The sequence below is a fragment of the Simochromis diagramma genome, unplaced genomic scaffold, assembly GCF_900408965.1.
Source record: "Simochromis diagramma unplaced genomic scaffold, fSimDia1.1 OVJJ01000742.1, whole genome shotgun sequence".
In the NCBI taxonomy this organism is placed as follows: domain Eukaryota; kingdom Metazoa; phylum Chordata; class Actinopteri; order Cichliformes; family Cichlidae; genus Simochromis; species Simochromis diagramma.
In genome coordinates, this window is record NW_024387094.1 from 6726 (window position 1) to 32896 (window position 26171).

Below are 26171 nucleotides of genomic sequence, written 5' to 3' on the forward strand. Positions count from 1 at the left end.
CTCGATCATAGTCCAGTGCAGCTCCCCGCAAACTGGGAGAAGCAAGCGGAGGCAATATTTGATGATATGCGGCAGAAGATCACTCTAGCCAGCCACAGAAACAGGAGTGCAGACAATAGTTCAGAATTGGCTAAATAAAACCAAAACAAATCCAAAGCCCCAACGAGGTGAGGCAGAACAACAGGAGCAAAACAGCAACACAGTTCACAATAAATGAAACTGGAAACACGACAGCAGCTCCACTGAGGAGGAGCCCTGAAACAGTGACTAGGCAGGTGTCTCCCATAATTCAGATTAAACATGTAATCTGCTGTGAACTATAGTAAATAAGTTTAAAAAAAAATAGATGAGATGAAACCGTGATTCACATATTCTCATGTTTTACAGTCAGAGATGGAGAAGCCCTCACCAGTGCAGCTGCTTGAAATGTTGAAGAAACTGGGAGAGGAGGAGCTGAAGCTTTTCCACTTTTACCTGCAGTATGAACCTGGAGGTGACTTCACCAAAATCTATAAGAGCCTGCTGGAGAACGCAGACAGACTGAAAACAGTAGAAGTGATGGTGCAGGCGTATTCAGACCACGTGATCGAGGTGGCGAGGTCGATTTTAAAGAAGATGAATGCAGGTCAGTCAGAGGAAAGAGAAACAAACACTCACGGTATGCAGACACAGATATGCAAACACGGTATGCAGACACAACATCGTCACAATTTATTTTATGAAGTAGGGGTGTGCAATATAAACGATATACGATAGAAGCGATATAAATTTGGCCAACGATAGAGATTTTGACTATATAGCGCATGTTGATGATGTCATCAAGCTGCGTCTGTTTTGGTTGAAAGCATCGCAGCGGCTACAACCATTATCATCTGCAAATTATGGCGGGCGACAGTTATAGCAAAGAGATGAAACACTTTTGAAATATGTGGAAAGCCAAAAACTGCGCTTCTTCCACTTCCATAACATTGATTCATTAATGTTGAATTCTCTCGCAGCTGCTCTGTTCCCATGTTGTTGCAGTATATTAATAACTAACCTCGTATTGTGGATGAATGATCTCAGTTGTTCTCCTGACTGAAGTTTGGCCCGTGTATAGCATCCTGCTATGCGACTGCATTTGTCCCTGACCACCAGAGTCCCTCACGTTAACTTTTATCGAGTGGAGAAAATAAAGTTAGCGTTCATCCTCCAGCTTCACTGTGCTAATGATATGCTAACATAGCTGTGTTGCTAGCAATCACGTAGCACAACATTATATACCAGGTAGCCCAACTTCAGTAACCCTGCAAACGCCACTGCTGTTTAGTTTTCTGTCTTCATTTATGTTGGAAGTGGTAGCAGAGCTGTACGTTTGAATTACTTTCAAAAATCTCTGAGTCAGAACATGGTATGTCATGTTTAGTTACTGTTAACTTGTAACTCCGTTAAATTTAATAAATTCTGTTTCCATGGATGCCTTGATGTAAAACTTAATTGTTACACCTGCTAAAGCAGCAACGCTGATGATTTTATTAAAAATCAAAGAATTTACACCGTCTTTAACTGTCAGTGTTCGTTTGACTTTGGGACCTGAAGCGGACGGAGTTTTGCAACCAGATTACTCCGCAAAGCTCCTCACTACGGCAGGAAGCAGTGCGGCTCACCAAAGTTCTACTTAAACATTTTTTAATAGATTTCTGCACGCCCAAATCGGTTCGAGGTCAATAAGCACAACCAGAATTCATTCATAAGGCACACTCTCGATTTTTGAGAAAATTAATGGATTTATAGTGTGCCTTATAGTGTGGAAAATACGTTATACAGAAGAAAAGAATATATTGCAATATATATCGTTACCGCACGTGATTCCAATTATATGGATTTCAGGCCATATCGCCTAGCTCTATTATGAAGGTATTAAACAGTTTTAGTCTGACTTTTTAATTTTGCGTCTCTCTAATCAGGTTCTTTTAGTACAAGTGTTATATTTACATTATTTTGAAGTGAAGCAGGTTTTCATTTTTAAAGAGACCAGTTCATAATTCAAGAGACACTTTCCTCCAACAGGAAGTCCGTCAGCCCAGGAAGTTTCATCGCGTTTATCAGAAGGTAAGAATTTAGTTGTTTGTTCCTGTGGTGGGAAACTATTTTGTGCAACTTTTTTGTATTTACAGTTTTGAGGGATAAGCCTCTTAAATTTCTCTAGAAATATATGTTAAAAAAACAAAAACAATTTAAAAATTATTTTGTAGTTTATTGCACTTTTTTGCAATTTATGTAATTACTATGCACTTAATGCATGCATATTATTAAAATTTGGGCTATAATGGTTGTATTGATGTATATCAACTTGAAATGCTCCCAAAAATGGCTCCACAGCATATAAAAATATAATATAACCTCTGGCAGACTTGGTTCTATGGTAGGTCTTAAAGGGTTAATAATGTCTAACATTAGTTCACTGCATGTAACAGCAAACAAAAATAAAACAGAGGACATAGTTACAGGCAATGTTCCCTCTAAGCTGCGCACGTGCGCAATTGCGCACTGCTGGCACGGTCTCTGCGTACAAAAAATCTGCGTAGCGCACAAAAAAAATAATAATTTAACCTGAATTTAAATTAAAATTAATACTTTAACAATTCTGTTTTGCAGTGTTAGTCAGTAAGTGACTGGCTTATCCAGTATGGGATTAGAACGATGCCACCTTATCCCATAGCAATGATGCGATTCACACTCGTATATACGCAGCCAATCAACATCGTTGACAGGCTATGACAGCATCCTTATGTGCTGACACTGGAGTTTTAGCGAGCAAAGCGGCGTGGCTGATGCGGAGTGAAGCCACGTTAATGACAACGTGTACAACCATTGGAGATGTGAGCAGGACAGACGGAACAATTGATGGAAAAAGTGTGGACTTTATACCAGTTTTTAAATTGTGTTGATCGGCCACGTAAAAACAGAGTTGTGATAAAAAAAATATGCAATGTTTGGTTTTCTTCCTGAATATTATCGTTGTTTATATTTACTGCGGGAAGAAACGGTAAAAACGTCATTTTATAAGAAAAAAGGCTTGAAAGCCTGTGGGAAAAGCCAAACCCCCCTCTCTCTTTCCTATTCATCCAAAAAAAAGTACCATGTCGACCAATCAAAAAATGGTATGGCAACGTGGCATCTAGTTGTTAAGAAACGGAGGGAAGTTTTAGGAGTGACGGCGGTGTTCTGAGATGTGAGAGATTTGCGACGTTTAGCGCATATAATTTATTGCCCAGCATTGGTCATTATTTACTATATTTTGCAGACATAGAGTTACAGACTCTCTCCCAGACCACACACTCATTATGCAACTCAGAGCTTTATAAAAAAATTTGTTTTAACAAAGTTGTGTTTTCGAAATTGGAGTTCAAGTTATTTTTACTAGTGTTAACATACTACACGGGCCAATGGCTAGATTTTTTTTTTTTACATTTTCATTGTAAGTGGGCTAAAGCAGTTAATTAAAAGTAGTCTAACATAAATGCTGTAATTTGAGTATTTTAATAAACCATGTTACTTGCATGGATTCGATGCTGGTGTGACCACAGTGCACATGTCTGCTGTCGCTCACAGTGGTCCAAGTGACCACTCAGGGAGTTTGTGTGCTCGCTCAGACACATGAAAAATTAGAGGGAACATTGGTTACAGGGTTTTAGATGAGATGTGAGGATGGTTCATAGCAGATTATAAAAAATCTAGAAAAACAAATAACATGATTGGACTCAGAAATAGTCATACATGTGATGCTCTAGGTTTGCATTTCAAACCAGAGTTTTTAGAAGTGTATTAATGTTTTATTAAGTAAAGTGATATGAATGAATGAAAAAAATATATTAAATATTTTAACACTGTGTTCTGCAGGATGTTATTTGTTTAAACTTCTCAAAGCAAATCAAAAATTAATAACAACCCCCCCCCCCCCCCAAAAAAAAAAAAAAACAAATAACCCTAAGGTTAAAGCCGCACGCACAATGAAGCCATTGTTGAAGTGTCTGCTTTGCTTTGTTACAGTTTTCTCGCAGGTAGCTCTCTGCGGTCGGAGAGAAATCCTGTTTCTACCAATAGAGTTATTTTTGACTTTATGGAGGTGGAGTCCACAGGAGGATGGCCTTTTCACCGAGTGAAGCACACTCAAAGACAAGAACATAAGCACATTTTTAATTTTTTTTTCACATTTTATAACATCAAGTTTACTCAGTTAACTAAGAAACAATTTTCTTTGGAGTGATGTGTGCTTCTCATTATGATGATTTACTTTACTCATAGAAGTTACAGTATGTAATACTGTACAATAGATTAATGGGCCAGCCGTGCACAGGCTTCAGAACTTGCCTCTGAATCTTCTGGTTTAAAATATTTCTTTAACATTAAATCATCCAGTGCCACTTGTCAGTATTTCCAAAGCTGCACAGCAAAAAATAACTGCTGATGATTTATTCAGCAAAAGTCATTTTTTCAAATTTAAACAAAATATGGTTAAAACATTTTTTCAGTCGCTGCCACTGACCAATCACATTAGAATCCTGACCTTCTTTGGGCTCCACATCCAAACAGTCAAAACAAAGTCTTTTCCATGAGCAGGAATTTTTCTCCCAGTGCAGAGAGCTGCCTGCGAGTGTGTAAAACTGTAACAGTGCATGTAAAGCAGACACTCAAAAGTGCATGAGTTCTACTTTGTGTACATATCTAATTTTGTTTTTTTTATGACATAAATATAATTACATAAAGACATCACAGCTGTGGCTTTGGGACAACTCTTCAAATGTTCTAGAGTAACTCACTGAGAGCCCTGACTTCAACCCGATCAAACACCTCTGTCGAGACCTGAAAATGTGGCTCTCTGACAGTTCCATCCTGGCTGAGTCTGAGAGGATTTGCAAAGAAGAATAGTAGAAAATCTCCATCATTCTCAAAAAGATTTGAGACTGCAATTACAAAAAGTTCTGTTCTTTAACGAGGGGACTAAGTCATTTCAGTGACTATAGCATCAGGCTGCAACATAAGAAAAGTGAAAAAAGTGAAGGGGGGATATGGATACTTTCTGAGCCTACTCTATATGATTTTTCTTCAGCAGTCTAGAACACAATCTCAAATTCTATGACATTTCTACCTGTATATTCACTGAATGAGAACAAGAAGTGACTAACAACTTCACACCTTGAGTCAGAGAGTGTCAGGCTGAGACAGCTGAAACATGGGTATGCTTATCTGAAGGTCAAGCTTAGCTAGCACACCCCGAAATTCTTAAAAAAATAAATGATACACTACAAATTTCCCACTGATTAAGCAGAAGGTACTTTACAAAATGTAAAAAAAACCAAACAACCCTATGTAAAGAATTAATTACTAAATGATCAGACCACTGTCATCAAATCACTGGGGTCCTTTGAATTTTGGAGTTTTCTCTATATTATTGTAGTCTTTACTTCACAATATAAAGCACATTGGGGTGTCTGTTCTTGCAATTTAATGTTAAATAAATTGAAATGATTAAAAATAGAATTTTTCAATTCAATTCAATTTTATTTATATAGCGCCAAATCACAACATAAGTCGCCTCAAGGCGCTTCATAGATACAGAGAAAAAAAACCCAACAATCATATGACCCCCTATGAGCAAGCACTTTGGCGACAGTGGGAAGGAAAAACTCCCTTTTAACAGGAAGAAACCTCTGGCAGAACCAGGCTCAGGGAGGGGCGGCCATCTGCTGCTGACTTGGTTGGGGTGAGAGAAGGAAGACAGGATAAAGACATGCTGTGGAAGAGAGACAGAGGTTAATAACAGATATGATTCAATGCAGAGAGGTCTGTTAACACATAGTGAGTGAGAAAGGTGACTGGAAAGGAAAAACTCAATGCATCATGGGAATCCCCGGCAGCCTACATCTATTGCAGCATAACTAAGGGAGGATTCAGGGTCACCTGGTCCAGCCCTAACTATATACTTTAGCAAAAAGGAAAGTTTGAAGCCTAATCTTAAAAGTAGAGATAGTGTCTGTCTCCTGAATCCAAACTGGAAGCTGGTTCCACAGAAGAGGGGCCTGAAAACTGAAGGCTCTCCCTCCCATTCTACTTTTAAATACTCTAGGAACAACAAGTAGGCCTGCAGAGCGAGAGAGAAGTGCTCTAATAGGGTGATATGGTACTACAAGGTCATTGAGATAAGATGGGGCCTGATTATTTAAGACCTTGTATGTGAGGAGCAGGATTTTGGATTCAATTCTGGATTTGACAGGAAGCCAATGAAGGGAAGCCAAAACAGGAGAAATATGCTCTCTCTTTCTAGTCCCTGTCAGGACTCTTGCTGCAGCATTTTGGATTAGTTGAAGGCTTTTCAGTGAGTTTTTTGGACATCCTGATAATAATGAATTACAGTAGTCCAGCCTGGAAGTAATAAATGCATGAACTAGTTTTTTGGACAATAGTTCAAAAAATCCTAAATATCTGATGAGATCTAAACAAAAGTTACCAAGAGGGCAAATAAATGAAGTTATTCACACTACATAAACCGCAATTGGCCAATCATATCATCTTCTGTTTCAAATTCAGAGGCTCTTCAAAACTGTCAGCTTAAATTCAAGTCTAACCTGGTAGAGCAGTTCCAGTGTGTGTTTGAGGGGATCGCTAAAGCAGGAAACCCAACCCTTCTGAATCAGATCTACACAGAGCTCTACATCACAGAGGGAGGGACTGCAGAGGTCAATAATGAACATGAGGTCATACAGATTGAAACAGCATCCAGGAAACCAGACAGACCAGAAACAACAATCAGACAAGAGGACATCTTTAAAGCCTCACCTGGAAGAAATAAACCAATCAGAACAGTGCTGACAAAGGGAGTGGCTGGCATTGGGAAAACAGTCTTAACACAGAAATACACCCTGGACTGGGCTGAAGACAAAGCCAACCAGCACATCCAGTTCATATTTCCATTCACTTTCAGAGAGCTGAATGTGCTGAAAGAGGAAAAGTTCAGCTTGGTGGGACTTGTTCATCACTTCTTTACTGAAACCAAAGAAGCAGGAATCTGCAGCTTTGAAGACTTCCAGGTTGTGTTCATCTTTGATGGTCTGGATGAGTGTCGACCTCCTCTGGACTTCCACAAAACTACAATCCTAACTGACCCTAGAAAGTCCACCTCAGTGGATGTGCTGCTGATAAACCTCATCAGGGGGAAACTGCTTCCCTCTGCTCGCCTCTGGATAACCACACGACCTGCAGCAGCCAATCAGATCCATCCACAGTGTGTTGGCAGAGTGACAGAGATCAGAGGGTTCATTGACCCACAGAAGGAGGAGTACTTCAGGAAGAGATTCAGAGATGAGGAGCAGGCCAGCAGGGTCATCTCCCACATCAAGACATCACGAAGCCTCCACATCATGTGCCACATCCCAGTCTTCTGCTGGATCACTGCTACAGTTCTGGAGGATGTGCTGGAAACCAGAGAGGGAGGAGAGCTGCCTAAGACCCTGACTGAGATGTACATCCACTTCCTGGTGGTTCAGGCCAAGGTGAAGAAGGTCAAGTATGATGGAGGAGCTGAGACAGATCCACACTGGAGTCCAGAGAGCAGGAAGATGATTGAGTCTCTGGGAAAACTGGCTTTTGATCAGCTGCAGAAAGGAAACCTGATCTTCTATGAATCAGACCTGACAGAGTGTGGCATCGATATCACAGCAGCCTCAGTGTACTCAGGAGTGTTCACACAGATCTTTAAAGAGGAGAGAGGACTGTACCAGGACAAGGTGTTCTGCTTCATCCACCTGAGTGTTCAGGAGTTTCTGGCTGCTCTTCATGTCCATCTGACCTTCATCAACTCTGGACTCAATCTGATGGAACAACAACAAACAACATCCCAGAAGTCTGAAATGAAAGAATATTCAGAGAATCTCTTCTACCAGACTGCTGTGAACAAGACCTTACAGAGTCAAAATGGACACCTGGACTTGTTCCTCCGCTTCCTCCTGGGTCTTTCACTGCAGACCAGTCAAACTCTTCTACGAGGCCTGCTGACACAGACAGGAAGTAACTCACAGTCCAATAAGAAAACAGTCCAGTACATCAAGGAGAAGCTCAGTGAGAATCTGTCTGCAGAGAAAAGCATCAATCTGTTCCACTGTCTGAATGAACTGAATGACTGTTCTCTAGTGGAGGAGATCCAACAGCGCATGAGTACAGGACTTCTCTCCGCAAATTATCTGTCTCCTGCTCAGTGGTCAGCTCTGGTCTTCATCTTACTGTCATCAGAAGAAGATCTGGATGTGTTTGACCTGAAGAAATACTCTGCTTCAGAGGAGGCTCTTCTGAGGCTGCTGCCAGTGGTCAAAGCCTCCAACCAAGCTCTGTAAGTAAATATGTGATCATAGCTTTAGTTTTGAAATGTTGATTCTACTTAAGAAAAAAATCAGGTTAGCAATTAACAAATCCAAAAACTGTGATGGGTTCTGCAGCATTCAAAATCTTTTTAAAAATTGTATTATAAATGACATTATAAATGATCAATTTCAGAAAGCAAAGACGTTCCACTTGTATCAGCATTTCAGCTCATCGCCTTTACATCCATCTTTTAACATGAACACTGTTTTATACAATTATTCTTATAAGTACGGTGATACTCACATTAAACACCTAGAATTACGCTGTTGTTAGAATTGTGCCCTCCACTATTATGTCTTGATGGATTCTCGATCATCCAGGAAATTAAATCTCCAAAAGTTTATTCTGTTCATCTGGGCGTAGCGTTTTCAGTGGGAGAAACATTTCGTCATTCATCCAAGTGACTTTTTCAGTCTCAGCTGACTGCAGGTTTCCGCTGTGTTAGTGGGGATGGTGTTCGCTCTTTGTTGTAGCGTCCTAATGACACCCAGTTTGTGCTCCAGTGGATGATGAGAGTCAAACCTTAAATACTGATCCGTATGTGTAGGTTTACGGTACATGTCAGCTTTTAGATGTCCCCCATTACTGATGGAAATCTCACAGTCTAAGAAGGCTAACCTGCCGCTTTTCATATCCTCCCTGGTGAATTTGATATGTCAGTCCACCCTGAGCCACGGGAGCGACCGTGGCTCAGGGGGTTGGGAAGCGTATCTGTAACCGGAAGGTCGCCGGTTCGATCCCCGGGCTCTCTGTCCTGGTCGTTGTGTCCTTGGGCAAGACACTTTACCCTACCGCCTACTGGTGTTGGCCAGAGGGGCCAATGGCGCGATATGGCAGCCTCACTTCTGTCAGTCTGCCCCAGGGCGGCTGTGGCTACAACCGTAGCTTACCTCCACCAGTGTGTGAATGCGAAAGTGAATGAATAGTGGCATTGTAAAGCGCTCTGGGTGCCTTGAAAAGCGCTATATAAATCCAATCCATTATTATTATTATTAATGTGATCCGTGAATTGCGGAAAATCCTGAGATTTGATTTTTCACCCAGGTGTCATCCACATATCTGAATCAATGGCTTGGTGGTGTTCCAGGGTAGGATAGCAAAGCCCTCTTTTCCACTTCTTCCAAGTACAAATTGGCCATGATGAGTGAAACTGGGGAGCCCATGGCACACCCATGTTTCTGCCTGTAGAACTGACTCTTGTATGTTAAGTAGTTGGCATGAAGACACAGCTCCAAAAGCAAACACACTTGAACGAAGCTGAGAGTGATCCTGTTGCTGAGGTTGGTGTCATCCTGTAATCTCTTACAGACTACCTCCAACTTTTCCGTGACTGGGATGCAAGTAAAGTGAAGTGATGTGGTGTTCAGAGCTGCACACCAGCGGGTTGAGGATCGAAGCCAGAAATTTGGGAGATGTTATAGGTGAGTGAGTTGATCATGCAGACAATCGATCTTAAAGGCGCACCCTGTTTATGTATTTTTGGTAAACCATACTGACTCTCTATACTCATGGCCATTGATCAGTGGTCTATGATCGGTGCGTTTTGTCAGTGGTTGTTGATCAATGGTCATGAGAATTTGCATAATTAAGATTAAGGAACTGACCTCCCAGCCCATTGTTCCCTCAGTGGCCTGGTTTTAGTCATTATGCAAACGTACGGTTTATAAGATTGGGGAAACCTGCAGTCAGCTGAGACTGAAGAAGTCACTTGGATGAGTGACGAAATGTTTCTCCCACTGAAAATGCTACGTCCAGATGAACAGAATCAACTTTTGAAGACCTCCGCTATTATATTTCACAGTCAGGAATCAGAAGATCTTGCTTGCATCCAGGGGCCAGAAATAATTTCTTCTATGAGACTTAAAGTTTGTATTCAAAATTTTATAAGCAGAGGGTGGAGGAGATGGAGCTCATAAAGATGGAATGTTTCCTGAATCAAGCATATTATAAAAAAAAAGGTTCAGTATGTGACAAGTACGGATAATGTTGAGTTGCATCGACCAACAGTTATGACAGACATTAGAATTAGGAAGTGACCAAAAAGTATTGTAATACATACTGGTATACTTTTATTACTAAATCTACGAGCCTGTCATTAAATTACATTCCAATAAGGGGTTGTAGTTATGCTTGTATTAAGAAAAGTTAAAGGGTTTTCTTCCATTTAACACTTATATTTAGAGATTTTTAATTAACCATGTCTTGTAGTGCCCTCCAGTATATTTATTTTTCTTTTCAAGGTTGAACAAATGTCACAAATGTAGTCTTTTGTTCTTTTATTTAGGCTGAGTGTCTGTAAACTGTCAGAAGAAAGTTGTCAAGCTCTGTCCTCAGTTCTCAGCTCCCAGTCTTCTAGTTTGAGAGAGCTGGACCTGAGTATCAACAGCCTAAATCATTCAGGCGTGAAGCTTCTGTCTGCAGCAATAGAGAGTCCACATTGTAAACTGAATACTCTCAGGTCAGATCAGTTATACTCAGTTTTTGTTATTGTTTTTCTTTTGTTTTCAACTGATAAAATTAAACAGTTAAAAACTTGTAGCCCATAAATTTTTAATCACATTGTAATATGTCTTAGTAAAACTGTTGCATTTTTTACCTGTTTAACCCCAGACATTAGAGATTCTCTAAAAGACATTGCTAAACATAGTAGCTCCTCACTACACCCTTATTACAGTTTAACATGAGTGTTGTTTAATTGTTCATGTTTTCCTTTTCAGACTGAGTCTCTGTAACCTCTCAGAGATGAGCTGTGAAACGTTTTCTGCTGGATTGAAGAATCTAAACTGCAAGCTGTCTACTCTGAGGTCAGATAAAGAGGTTTTCAGAATTAACCAATTAAAGTTCATTCATTTCTTGATGTACAGGGGCTTGCAAAAGTATTCAGCCCCCTTGAACTTATTGACATTTTGTCATATTACAGCCACAAACAGGAATCAATTTTATTTGAATTACATGTGAAAGACCAATACAAAGAGGTGTACACGTGAGAAGTGGAACGAAAATCATACATGATTCCAAACATTTTTTACAAATAAAATACTAAAAAGCGGGGTGTGTGTGTAATTATTCAGCCCCCTGAGTCAATACTTTGTAGAACCACTTTTTGCTGCAATTACAGCTTCCAGTCTTTTAGGGTCTGTCTCTACCAGCCTTGCACATCTAGAGACTGAAATTCTGGCCCATTCTTCTTTGCAAAACAGCTCCAGCTCAGTCAGATTAGATGGGCAGTGTTCGTGAACAGCAGTTTTCAGATCTTGCCATAGATTCACAGAGTCACCATGGGCCTCTTGGCTGCAGTTCTGATCAGCGCTCTCCTTGTTCGGCCTGTGAGTTTAGGTGAACGGCCTTGTCTTGGTGGGTTTACAGTTGTGCCATACTCCTTCCATTTCTGAATGATTGCTTGAACAGTGCTTCATGGGATGTTCGCCTTGAGGTGACTTTTGTTGTGATTTGGCTCTATATAAATAAAATTGAGTAGAGGCTTGGGAAATCTTTTTGTAGCCTAAGCCTGCTTTAAATTTCTCAATAATTTTATCCCTGACCTGTCTGGTGTGTACTTTCCACTTCATGGTGTTGTTGCTCCCAATATTCTCTTAGACAACAACTTCTGAGGCCATCTTAGAGCAGCTGTATTTGTACTTATATTAGATTACATTACCACTGACATTAGATTATACACAGGTGCACTCTATTTAGTCATTGGCACTCATCAGGCAATGTCTATGGGCAACTGACTGCACTCAGTCCAAAGGGGGCTGAATAATTACGCACACCCCACTTTCAGTTATTTATTTGTAAAAAAAAAAAAAGAAAAGAAAAGAATGGAATCATGTAGTGTGGAATTCCAATAAAATTTATTCATGTTTGTGGCTGTAATGTGAAAAAATGTGGAAAAGTTCAAAGGGGGCCGAATACTTTTGCAAGTCACTAAAAAAGCCAGTTAATATGGTTTCCTGAAGTATTATTGAAAAAAGGGTATTAAATTTTGATAATAGCTCCACACTGATTATAAGTTAACACCAGTGTTTGTTTGTTTTGTTTTGGTTTGTTTTGGTTGTTTTTTTTTCATTTTCAGAATGAGTCTTTGTAACCTCTCAGAGACAAGCTGTGAAACTCTTTCCTCAATTCTCACCTCCCAGTCCTCTATTCTGAGAGAGCTGGACCTGTGTAACACCAACCTGCAGGATTCAGGAGTCAAGCTTCTGTCTGTTGCAGTGGAGAGTCCACAATGTAACCTTGAAACTCTCAGGTCAAGAAATCAAAGCTTTCCACAGATGATCATTTAAAATGTGATTTATTATTGTTTCACAAATATAAGAATTGTTAAGAGTTTTTTTTTCTAAATGTGTGACAGTTTTTATTTGTTTGTTTGGATTCCAAAAATTACTTCATATACTAATAAACTTATATATAGTCATTTTGTGTCCAAAAGATACCAATTTCCTTTTATACTGGTAGGCCGAACATGACCAAATTACATGTTGAGGTTTCTTTTGGGGTGGAGGAGTTTAAGTATCTCGGGGGCCTTCTTCACGAGTGGGGGGAGAAGGGAGCAGGATCTCGACAGACGGATTGGTGCAGTGGCCGCAGTGATGCGGACGCTGTACCGGTCTGTTATAGTGAAGAGTGAGCTGAATGTAAAAGCGAAGCTCTCAATTTACCAGTCGATCTATGTCCCTACCGTCGCCTATGGTAGCGAGCTGTGGGTAGTGACCGAAAGAACGAGATCGCGGATAAAAGCAGCGGAAATGGGACCATTAACAAATGCAACCAAATTTGTTAATGGTCCGACTAAAATACTCCTAGGACGCACCGTTGCGACCAACTGTTTGAGTAAAAAAAGAAAAAAGAAAATTCTTCAACTCTGAAAGTCTCTGTGTGGTCAACGACACACATTATATTCCTATCGTGGTCTAAACCATATAGGGGACCTCTGATTGGATGTGGTCTAGTTGAAGTGCAGGTGGATAGAGAGAGGTGAGTAGCTTGAATAAAGAGATGAGGCTCAAAAACTTTTTCAACAACCACCAAACAGCAAATAAGAACAGATAAACGGATTCCACACTAAGACGTAAACACAGAGTGGACACGTCACCTCAGAATCAGGTTTCTCTTTCTCGTCTTTCTCACACGACTTCCCGTTCTGGACAAGCCGACGAAGCTGAAAGCCGACAGCTTACTGATTCTAAGGCGTCGGGTCTACGCTTTGTGTTTACATCCAGCAAGAAAAGAAGATCGAAACTACGCTTCACATTTGATAAATATCGTCATTAAACTACTCTTAATTTTGCTGTTTTGCTTCCACCACAAGAAAATAACACTTCATGCACAGCTCTCTGTCTCTGTGTATTTCACGAACAGTTTCTCATCTCAGATCTTAATTTTTGCATTATTCATTCGCTTATTACCCATCAGTCTACCGTTGTTTACAGCGCTGTCGGTGACTTTTTTTCTTTCTTTTCTTTTTTTTTTCTTACTTAAGTGACCTCGGACAAAAATATACTGACAAAATGTAAACTTTTTTAAAATTACGTTAAATTGCAGAATATTTTTAAGGTTATCTGCTATAAAAAGCCAAGTCAGGAAAATCTCCTTCATGTTCTGTGTTTTATCCTCAGTTACTTTGACACAAAGGCATCTGCTGTGATGCTCACACCTCCTATAAAGTCTCACAAGTGTCAGTACTGATAAATGATCAGAATTATATTATTTCTGACTGTCTGAGGCAAAATTGAATCGAATCGAATGGATTGTGGAAATCAGTGATGATACCCAGCCCTAGTGAGTAGCCTAGGCCTGGCAGAAGTGGATGTACAGTGGGGCAAAAAAGTATTTAGTCAGCCACCGATTGTGCAAGTTCCCCCACTTAAAATGATGACAGAGGTCAGTAATTTGCACCAGAGGTACACTTCAACTGTGAGAGACAGAATGTGAAAAAAAAATCCATGAATCCACATGGTAGGATTTGTAAAGAATTTATTCGTAAATCAGGGTGGAAAATAAGTATTTGGTCAATAACAAAAATACAACTCAATACTTTGTAACATAACCTTTGTTGGCAATAACAGAGGTCAAACGTTTACTATAGGTCTTTACCAGGTTTGCACACACAGTAGCTGGTATTTTGGCCCATTCCTCCATGCAGATCTTCTCGAGAGCAGTGATGTTTTGGGGCTGTCGCCGAGCAACACGGACTTTCAACTCCCGCCACAGATTTTCTATGGGGTTGAGGTCTGGAGACTGGCTAGGCCACTCCAGGACTTTCAAATGCTTCTTACGGAGCCACTCCTTTGTTGCCCAGGCGGTGTGTTTTGGATCATTGTCATGTTGGAAGACCCAGCCTCGTTTATTCTTCAAAGTTCTCACTGATGGAAGGAGGTTTTGGCTCAAAATCTCACGATACATGGCCCCATTCATTCTGTCCTTAACACGGATCAGTCGTCCTGTCCCCTTGGCAGAAAAACAGCCCCATAGCATGATGTTTCCACCCCCATGCTTCACAGTAGGTATGGTGTTCTTGGGATGCAACTCAGTATTCTTCTTCCTCCAAACACGACGAGTTGAGTTTATACCAAAAAGTTCTACTTTGGTTTCATCTGACCACATGACATTCTCCCAATCCTCTGCTGTATCATCCATGGTGAAACTACGTCGGCGAGGATTCCGCACGGCACTCCCCTCCATTCACCTCGCGAATCTCCGCTCTCTTCCAAACAAAGTCGACGAATTACTGCTCTTAAACCGGACTAACAAGGACTTTGCACGCTCTGCTGCCCTCTGCTTCACTGAAACCTGGCTCAGTGAGCGAGTCCCAGACGCTGTCTTAAATCTGCCGGGCTTCCAACTTCACCGGGCGGACCGCGAAACAGAGCTCTCAGGGAAAACAAAGGGTGGTGGAGTCTGCTTCTACATTAATGAAGGTTGGTGTACTAATGTCACAGTGTTACAGAAACACTGCAGCCCACACTTGGAAAGTCTTTTCATCAACTGTAAACCTTTTTATTCACCGCGGGAGTTTTCTTCCTTCATGCTGGTCGGAGTTTACATCCCTCCACAGGCCAACGCGAACAACGCACTGTGCGAGCTGGCTGACCAGATCACCACCCTGGAAAGAAAATTCCTGGATTCCTTTACAATTATTCTTGGGGATTTTAACAGAGCAAACCTCAACCACAAACTCCCTAAATACAGACAGCATATAGACTGCCCCACCAGGGACAACATGATACTGGATCACTGTTACACCACTCTAAAAGATGCCTATCGCTCTGTGCCCCGGGCAGCTTTGGGACATTCTGATCACTGCATGGTCCATCTTATTCCAGTTTATAGGCAAAAACTCAAACATGCCAAGCCTGTAGTCAAAACTGTGAAGAAGTCGACTAACGCAGCAAAGCGGGAACTGCAGGACTGTTTTGACTGCACTGATTGGACTGTTTTTGAAGCTGCATCTGAGAACCTAGATGAGCTCACGGACACTGTGACATCATACATCAGTTTCTGTGAAGACGTGTGTGTGCCAACAAAGACCTTTTGCACATACAACAACAATAAACCATGGTTCACTCCTAAACTCCAACATCTTCGCAAGGCCAAGGAGGACGCCTACAGAAGTGGTGACAGGGTCCTGTACAAGCAAGCCAGGAACACACTGACCAAGGAGATCAAAGCAGCTAAAAGGATCTACTCCCAGAAGCTGGAAGAACGGCTCTCAGCCAACGACCCTGCGTCAGTGTGGAGGGGCCTGCAGGAAATCACCAGCTACAGACGCCCCCCACCCACTATTGAAGCAAACAAAGACCTGGCCAACGAGTTAAACACTTTCTATTGCAGGTTTGAGACGGACAGACTCCCACGCCCCACCCTCCCCTCCCCAGGGACATTGCTTCAGACATTGACCCCCAACACACCTTCCACCTCTCCCCCCTTCACCCTGCCCCTCCCCAATCAAGACTCAACGACCACCCCCACCCTCCCCAATCCAGACTCAACGACCACCACCACCCTCTCCAATCCAGACTCAACGACCTCCTCCACACCTCTCACCCCCCTTTCCTCCTCCCTGAAACTAAGAATACACACTCAGGATGTGAGCCGACTATTCCAGAAACAGAAGCCCAGGAAAGCCCCCGGACCAGATGGCGTCTCACCCTCCTGCCTCAAAACCTGTGCTGAACAGCTGGCTCCCATCTTTACTCGCATCTTCAACAGATCCCTGGAGCTGTGTGAAGTTCCCTCCTGCTTCAAACGCTCCACCATCATCCCTGTTCCCAAGAAACCCACCATCACAGGACTGAATGACTACAGACCTGTCGCCTTGACGTCTGTGGTCATGAAATCCTTCGAACGACTGGTGTTAGCCCATCTGAAAGACATTACAGGCCACCAGCTGGACCCTCTGCAGTTTGCCTACCGGGCAAACAGGTCAGTGGATGATGCAGTGAACATGGGGCTGCATTACATCCTGCAACACCTTGACCGCCCGGGAACTTATGCCAGGGTCCTGTTTGTGGACTTTAGTTCGGCTTTTAACACCATTGTGCCTGAACTTCTTTCCTCCAAACTCTCCCAGCTCAGCGTGTCACCAGCTACCTGTCAGTGGATCACCAGCTTCCTGACAGACAGAAAGCAACAAGTGAGGCTGGGGGAGATCACCTCTGAAACTCGGTCCCTCAGTATTGGCGCCCCTCAAGGATGTGTCCTCTCACCACTACTGTTCTCCCTCTACACTAACGACTGCACCTCCAATAACTCTGCTGTCAAACTCCTAAAGTTTGCAGATGACACCACTGTCATTGGCCTCATTCAGGATGGTGATGAGTCTGCATACCGGCAGGAAGTTGAGCGGCTGGTACTCTGGTGCAGTCAGCACAATCTGGAGCTGAACACTCTTAAGACTGTAGAGATGACAGTGGACTTCAGGAGACATCCCTCAACTCTGCTCCCCCTCACCATATCAGACAGCCCTGTGTCAACTGTGAAGACCTTCAAGTTCCTGGGCACAACCATCTCCCAGGACCTGAAGTGGGAGACCAACATCAACTCCATCCTCAAAAAGACCCAGCAGAGGATGTACTTCCTGAGACAACTGGGGAAGTACAGTCTTCCACAGGAGCTGCTGATCCAGTTCTACACTGCAGTCATTGAGTCTGTCCTGTGCTCCTCCATCACAGTCTGGTATGGAGCAGCCACTAAACAGGACAGGAGCAGACTGCAGCGGACTGTACGGGCAGCAGAAAGGATCATCGGCACCCCCCTGCCCTCCATCCAGGATCTGTACCTCTCAAGAACCAGGAAACGGGCAGGGAAAATCATCGCAGACCCCTCACACCCTGCACACAGACTTTTTGATCTGCTGCCCTCTGGCAGACGGTACAGAAGCCTGCAGACCAGGACCACCCGACACAGGAACAGTTTCTTTCCCCTCGCCATCTCCCTTCTTAACAGTTGACCTGTCACACTGCTCCCACTGCCAGACTGCAGCTGCACCTTATGTACATTTTGTAGTATTCATTCCACCTCATTCATTTCTGTATTTTATGTATATAAGTTTAGATTCGTTATTTATAGTTGGTTTACATAGCTTTGTGTATGTATGTGTAATGTGTATATATAGACACGTGTGTGTGTGTGTGTGTGTGTGTGTGTGTGTGTGTGTGTGTGAGAGATTTACATTGCTGTGCTTGAGAGCCACCATCTACCGGAACCAAATTCCCTGTATGTGTCTGCACATATACTTGGCCAATAAACACGATTCTGATTCTGATTCTGATTCTGATGTGCTCTCTGGCAAACTTCAGACGGGCCTGGACATGCACTGGCTTCAGCAGCGGAACACGTCTGGCACTGCGGGATTTGATTCCCTGCCGTTGTAGTGTGTTACTGATGGTGACCTTTGTTACTTTGGTCCCAGCTCTCTGCAGGTCATTCACCAGGTCCCCCCGTGTGGTTCTGGGATCTTTGCTCACCGTTCTCATGATCATTTTGACCCCACAGGATGAGATCTTGCGTGGAGCCCCAGATCGAGGGAGATTATCAGTGGTCTTGTATGTCTTCCACTTTCTGATGATTGCTCCCACAGTTGATTTTTTTCACACCAAGCTGCTTGCCTATTGTAGATTCACTCTTCCCAGTCTGGTGCAGGTCTACAATACTTTTCCTGGTGTCCTTCGAAAGCTCTTTGGTCTTGGCCATGGCGGAGTTTGGAGTCTGACTGTTTGAGGCTGTGGACAGGTGTCTTTTATACAGATGATGAGTTCAAACAGGTGCCATTCATACAGGTAACGAGTGGGGGACAGAAAAGCTTCTTACAGAAGACGTTACAGGTCTGTGAGAGCCAGAGATTTTCCTTGTTTGAGGTGACCAAATACTTATTTTCCACCCTGATTTACGAATAAATTCTTTACAAATCCTACCATGTGAATTCATGGATTTTTTTTTCACATTCTGTCTCTCACAGTTGAAGTGTACCTCTGGTGCAAATTACTGACCTCTGTCATCATTTTAAGTGGGGGAACTTGCACAATCGGTGGCTGACTAAATACTTTTTTGCCCCACTGTAGCTGTGGGTAATAAGAAAAGATGAAAAGAACTATTGATAACTTTTTTGTTAAGATAAGGCCTGATCCGTCTGAAATTCATAGCCAGTGCTCTGACACGGAGCCATCAATCTCTGAATGCTGAGAAAGCTCAGTGTATCCAGAAAACACATTAGTTGCGATAAATGCACTGTCCAATTGTCCCCTCTCCCCACTGCCTATCAGCGGCAGGCAGCAGCAAACAGGTCATCAGAGGAGGCCGATGTTCTGATTAAGTTTAACATTGTCTACAACAGACCTTCCCAAGTGTGGGGCCCGCCCCCTAGCTGGGGCGCAGAGCCATTGCAATTACTTGTAATCTGCAATGACAAGTAATTGCAGATTACTTGTATTTGTTTAATTGTTTACTAAATGTTTGAGGTGTGAAATAAACTACAAAGGAGCAAAACATGGGTGTGTGTGGTTGGAGGATGTGTTTGTGCATGCATGCGTGCCTGGGGGGTGGGGGGAGTTGTGGCCAAATGGACATTTTAAAAGACATAATCCTTTCTTTAGTTTTATTCTGCACTTTATTACATCAGATTAATTAGAGGTTCAGTCACTCTGCCTTCTGTATTACTCCAATACATGACAACATGCCAAGGCTAGATGTACAGCGCAAATAATTCTGTTAAAGGTCTCCTCAGCGCTGGAAGGCAAGACATTCAAACAGCAGCTCTGTAGCTGTCAACCAACCATGCTCTTTACATCATGTCACATGGCTAATTTCCATTCTATTTCCTCTCTTAGCACAAAGAGTAATGGCTGTTAGTGTTTTTGTTGGGTCAGATCCAGTGGGCATGCACTTGGAGGGGTTAGAATACTTGCTCATTCTAAATTGTCCAAAGGTGGAGGTTTGTCTCTCTGAATCATCTCTTAGTTATGCTGCTATATGCTCAGGCTGTTGGTTGACCTCCCAAGATACTCTGCTTTCTTCTGCACTCCTCTCTTTTCACTCCTGATGCTTTTATGTGCCACTACTGCATGTCCTTAAACTATTTCTTCTTTTTTCTTAGTTTGTGTTTTGTTCTTGTCTCACTGAGATCATCTCTTCTCTTTCCCCTCACCTGGCAACCAGTCATGGTAGATGCTCCTCCTGGAGCCTGTTCTAACTGAGATGCTGTTTGTGTCAATGGGAGTTCTTCCTTCCCACCGTCACCAATGGTGATGCTGATCAGAGTATATAGTCTGATAGTTGGGGGTTTCTCTCTAATATTGTAGGCTGTTACCTTACACTGTTAAACAGCTGTTGTCTGTTGGGAATTCCACTTATAAATAAAGTTAAATTTAATGCATGTAAATGGATAGATGTTTTTGTATATGACAAACAGAAAATTATTGTTGACAGATGGATTGTTGTTTTGTGTGTCTGCAGTCTGTCAGGCTGTCTGATCACAAAGGAAGGCAGTACTTCTCTGGCCTCAGCTCTGAGCTCCAACCCCTCCCATCTGAGAGAGCTGGACCTGAGCTACAATCATCCAGGGTACTTAGGAATGAAGCTGCTGTCGGCTGGACTGAAGGATCCACGCTGGAGACTGGACGCTCTCAGGTATGGAGAGGATGTCTGATAGAGGAGGAAGAGCTGGAAACATTTCTCTGTCCTTCACTCACTTCCTGTTTGTTTCCTGCAGATGTGACATGAACAAATCAATAAGGCATACTAATGTAAGAGGTTTTCAGAGAGAAGTTTTCCAGGAAAAAGTTATGGATATCTCGGTATATTTAGTGTGGATTATATTAATTGTTCTATTCAGAGAGCAACAATTAATATTTATCCTAGATACAACAACCACTGTAAGCAGGGGAAACTGTTATCTTTGATTTATTAAAAGAAAAGGCTGTGGTACAAACTCTCAACTACAGGGAGATCTTTTCATAACATTTAAAAGCTGCTTGCCATTAAATGCACAGAAATGTAACTGTATTAATGTATTTTAGTGCTTTTCAAATACAAAGGTCACAATTTGCTTTGAAAAGCCAACACACATTATGCAATAATGGAACAAAAACAATCCAGTAAATAAACAAATTTAGAGACAACCAAGGTGGAAGACATATAGGCATAATGTGACAAAAAAGAGGGTTTATTGAGCCAAATGCAAAACTCACGATGAGGAAACACGGAGTCAGGCACAGGAAAAGAGGACAGTATATACACTGGGATACCTGCAAAAGAGAGACAGGTTGGAGCAAAGTACAGGTGCAGATGCTGAGAGTGTGTTTGGTTGGTGAGAGATGAGCTGATTGGACGGTATGTACGTGTCAGGACTGGTGACTTTTTGAGTTGTTACTGGGTGGTATTGCTGCGGTTGGTTGTTCTCAGATTAAGTATTTGGATTAACCCTTTAAAACTGGTAACTACTTTTAAGTAGTTTAAATAGTTACTGGTGTATTTCTATAAGTTTTCTGGGATGCTTAGAACTCAAATTACACTGTTGGAAATGCTTTGTTATGTTTCGACTGTGTGGAAGCAGGAGAAGGACCCAAACCCACAACTCACTACGTAGGAATGAAACTCAAAAAGCTTCTTTATTGCAGAATAGCGCGAAAAATATAACAAAACTATACTGGGACATGGATAAACTGACACAAAGGGAAACGGCCATGAGGGAGACTACAACACTGACAAAGAGAAACACAGGGCTTAAATACACTGAGGGATAACAAGGGAATGAGACACAGAAGGAGAGCACAGCTGGGAGTAATCAGGCTGGATGAGACAAGGGAAGCAAAACTAGAAACACTGACATGAGACACGAACCTTCAAAGCAAAACAGGCAACACACTGACTGAACTCTAGACATGTAAACTTAAGAGAAAATGGGGAGACAGAACATAGGAACCTGAAACATGGTACAGAAAGGCACAGTAGACACAACATGGAACACAGTGAAGCCATATTTCAAGAACTAAACCTATGATAACCATAACTGAAACCTAGGGAAATAATAACTATAAAGATCAAAACAGCACAACCCACCTGAACATAATGAACTCGCAGGGAAAGAGTAAAACTAAATACAGTGACCATAGAAACGCAAGACCTCTTCAAAATAAAACAGGAAACATGAGACACAGACATGACAACCTGAACTTGACAACGTAAGACACAGACATGGACCACATGAAGGGCAAGGGTGACTTAACAGGGGCTGGAAGACAAAAGGGGAATCTAATAACAAAGAACTATACCAACTATAAAATTAACTTAGAAAACCCAAAGGGCTTAAACAGAACAGGAATGTAAATTAATACTCAAAACGCTGGGTCAAAAGCCCCAGGATCGTGACACTTTATTACAAATTTGGATTATAATATTTATTTTTATTTTTCCTGCAGTACATAAAAATTGGTGTATGTCAAAAATCAGACCCAAAAGCAGCGCACATTTCGGTGCTTTATTTTGGTGCCTTTTTTTTCCTGAGATGTCAGAATTCTAGCCAATAATTTTACCTTTGCAAGGATAGTAGGCGGGCCCAGGTACATACGTTATTTTAGAGCAGAGTTACAGATTAAAAATGCCCAAGGCGAAGCAGTCAAAAGTCTGGCTATACTTCACAGCAAAAGATGCAAACTCAGCAGCCTGCAACAAGTGCTTTAAGGTAATACTGTGATACTGTGCAAAGGAGGTAACACCTCAAATCTGATGACAAACCTTTTTTTAAAAAAAAAAAAAGCTGAGGAATGAGTCTTTAGTTAGGAGTAAAGGATGAAGCTGCTAGGTGGGTTTTTGACTGGGGGATTTATAAAAATTAACATCTAGTTGAGCTGGACTATGGTCTGAGATAGAGTTGTATGGGCAATCTAAAACCTTGGGAAGAATTCTATTATCTACAACAACAAAAAATCTATCCGTGAGTATGACCAGTGTACTGGTGAGAAGAATGAGAATTGTTTAGATGTAGGATTTTTATTCCTCCAGGGGTCAAAAAAGTGTAAGATTGCAAAAAGAATTGCAGAACTTTGCCCACTCTTGAAATTTTGCTTTCAGCTTTTGCATTTGATCTGTCAAGTTGAGGATTAAGCACACAGTTAAAGTCACCACCCAATATCAAATGGGACTCTGTTAAATCTGGGAGGTTCTTTAAAAAAGTACTATAAAATTTAGGTCATCCCAGTTTGGTCCTTATACATGTGAAAGAGTTACTTGTTTCCTATACAAACTGCCCTGTATAATAATACATCTCCCTCTGGTATCCGCTACAGTTGATAGTGGAATAAATGGAATGCCCTTCCTAATTAGAATAGCAACACCACGTGATCTATCCTCAAATTTTTATGCTAAATACTAAAGTTTAATTTGTTCACTTGATCGGAGGTGTGTTTCCTGTAGATATACAACAATGATTTTAAATGAATAAATACCCTTGTGCATTTAACCGGATTATTTATACCTTTAACATCCCAACTTAACCAAAAACAATGGTCTCTGAGCAAATACTCTATTTCTGAGAGACAAATCAAACCCAAGGAATGAAAAAAACTCTTATGTGGGAGGCCTTAAAAGCCTATCTTCGAGGCCAGATAATTTCATATGCAACCCTTTAAAAAAAAGAAATACTTAAAACAAATGAACAACCTAGCCAACAGTCTAAGCAGCTTGGAAAGAAAAGTGTCTGGACTTCTTTAAGTTGCTTGAAGATGTTTCACCTCTCATCCGAGAAGCTTCTTCAATTCTAAGATAAAATGGCGGAGAGTCCCAGATTTAAATGCAGTGGGAATAACCCTCCAAAGAGGGACAAAAGGACCCCTGATGATCCTCTACCTAATCACATGAGCCAAGGTGTGAAACAGGGGGGTGTCACAATCAGCCAGGGTTTTGGGTGAAACCTGTCCCTATCATGCAAGCAACATAACGAAGTCCAGACACTTTTCTTTCCAAGCTCCTTATACTACAATGACTGAGAACCTTTACAGATAACCTAGCTAACAGTATAAAAGAGATTGATTGCTTATATGTAGAAAATCCAACACCAGACCTCTATAAGAGAAAATTATTACTAAAGAAAATCCTGTCCATTCAGCAAAAGAGAGCATTTATTTTTCAAATCAAGGCAAAAGTTCTAGGAGCATGGGGAAAGAGCCAGAAAAATCTTGACACATCAAATTAAGCAATCCATATCAGTTAACACAATTTCTGAAATCTGTAAAACCTCTGGAGAAAAGATGTCCGATCTGAAAACTATTAATGACCAGTTTAAAATGTTCTATTCCAATCTTAACGCTTCAGATCCGGTTGATATGCATGGGCAGGGGAACAATATGAGAACAATATGAAGAGTTGGACAGCACCAGGCCCTGGCACAAATGAACCAGCTGCTAGTTGACGAGAGACACCCGCAAAACGCAAAGCACCAGCTACTGGCAGACCACTATCTCCCCCAGGTGCAGGCTGTGTAAAGATGCCCCAGAGACAATCCAGCATCTAACAGCAGGGTGCAAGATGCTAGCAGGCAGAGCATACATGCAACGCCATAACCAAGTGGCCGGCATAGTGTACAGGAACATCTGTGCCGAGTATAACCTGGAAGTTCCGGGGTCAAAATGGGAGATGCCCCCAAGGGTGGTGGAGAATGACCGAGCTAAGATCCTGTGGGACTTGCAGATACAGACGGACAAAATGGTGGTGGCTAACCAACCGGACATAGTGGTGGTAGACAAACAGAAGAAGACGGCCGTAGTGATCGACGTAGTGGTTCCGAATGACAGCAATATCAGGAAGAAGGAACACGAGAAGCTGGAGAAATACCAAGGGCTCAGAGAAGAGCTCGAGAAGATGTGGAGGGTGAAGGTGGTCCCAGTGTGTCTGTGAAGGTTCTCAGTCATCCAGGTCATCGTAGTCAAAGGAGCTTGCAAAGAAAAGCGTCTGGACTTCTTTAAGTTACTTGAAGACGTTTCACCTCTCATCCGAGAAGCTTCTTCAGTTCTAAGGTCAAATTCCCAGTGGTAATCGGAGCACTAGGTGCAGTGACTCCCAAGCTAGGCGAGTGGCTCCAGCAGATCCCGGGAACAACATCGGACATCTCTGTCCAGAAGAGCGCAGTCCTAGGAACAGCTAAGTTACTGCGCAGCCTCAAGCTCCCAGGCCTCTGGTAGAGGACCCGAGCTTGAAGGATTGACTGCCCTTGACCGGCGAGTGGGGAATTTTATATATATATATATATATATATATATATGTATATATATATATATATATATATATATATATATATATATATATATATACAATCCCTTGGTTTCTGTACTTGCGTTTTGCTGCGCCTTCGTAACTTGAATTTTTTGTTAAATGGGGTATTCGTAAGTCGGGGTTCAAGTGTACACTAGTCCCTTAATAGTTTCAACATGAAATATTGAAAAAACAAATATATGGTCCACTGATTGTTTGACAGATGCAGACATTTCTCTGTGTGCACGTGGTGAAATCTGCTGTTAAATCAGAACATGAAAAAGTTATAGGTGACATTAAAACCCATGAAAACAAAGCTGCATTCACTCAGAGGTCAGGGGTTATGTACAGTAACCACACTGACACAAAGGATAAGAAAAGAGCAGCAAAGGCAAGGGGGGGGGGGGGGGGGGGTCATTTCCAGCTAAATAGAACAATAGAAGACAGATCCAGGATCAGCCCAAATCATCAGCAGTTTGATCCACGTATGGGCTGAAGTGTATTTGTATATGAGAGCCATGTGTCCATGTGTGCATGCTGAAAGAGACTGTGCTGCTCTGACCCCCCTCCTCCTTTCAGGTTGGAGCCTGCTGGAGTCCGATGGTTGAGACCAGGTCTGAGGAAGTGTAAGTGTGTTTTTAATGTGATTCATGAAAACAAAGCAGCACACATTCAACCATCTTCAAACTGTCACATCACTCATTCAAATTTCTGATGTCAGGAGTCATCATCAAAGTGTCAATCAATGAACAGATGATGGATCAATAACTGCAGCTGGATTGTGTTTGTTCTCTCCATCAGATTCCTGCCAACTCACAATCGACACAAACACAGTTCACACAAACCTCCAACTGTCTGACAACAACAGGAAGGTGACACATGTGAAGGAGGTTCAGTCATATCCCGATCATCCAGACAGATTTGATTATTTCTGCCAGCTGCTGTGTAGAACTGGTCTGACTGGTCGCTGTTACTGGGAGGTCGAGTGGAGAGGAAGGGTTGATATAGCAGTGAGTTACAGAAGAATTAGA

At 42.0% G+C, this 26171-nt stretch overlaps 1 protein-coding gene and 1 pseudogene across 1 annotated transcript; both read left to right on the top strand.

Annotated features, from left to right (window-relative positions):
- The first annotated feature begins 393 nt into the window (after positions 1–393).
- On the top strand, positions 394–8822 carry LOC120742812 (annotated as a pseudogene).
- Positions 8823–9425: 603 nt separating this feature from the next.
- Positions 9426–25958, top strand: LOC120742805 (ribonuclease inhibitor-like; the record flags this gene model as incomplete). The annotated part of the gene is made up of 6 exons (XM_040046246.1): positions 9426–10855; positions 11115–11201; positions 12473–12646; positions 20350–20523; positions 25720–25766; positions 25942–25958. Coding segments are annotated over exons 2-6 (474 nt in total), but the record flags the coding sequence as incomplete, so codon positions are not given.
- Between the last annotated feature and the right edge of the window lie 213 nt (positions 25959–26171).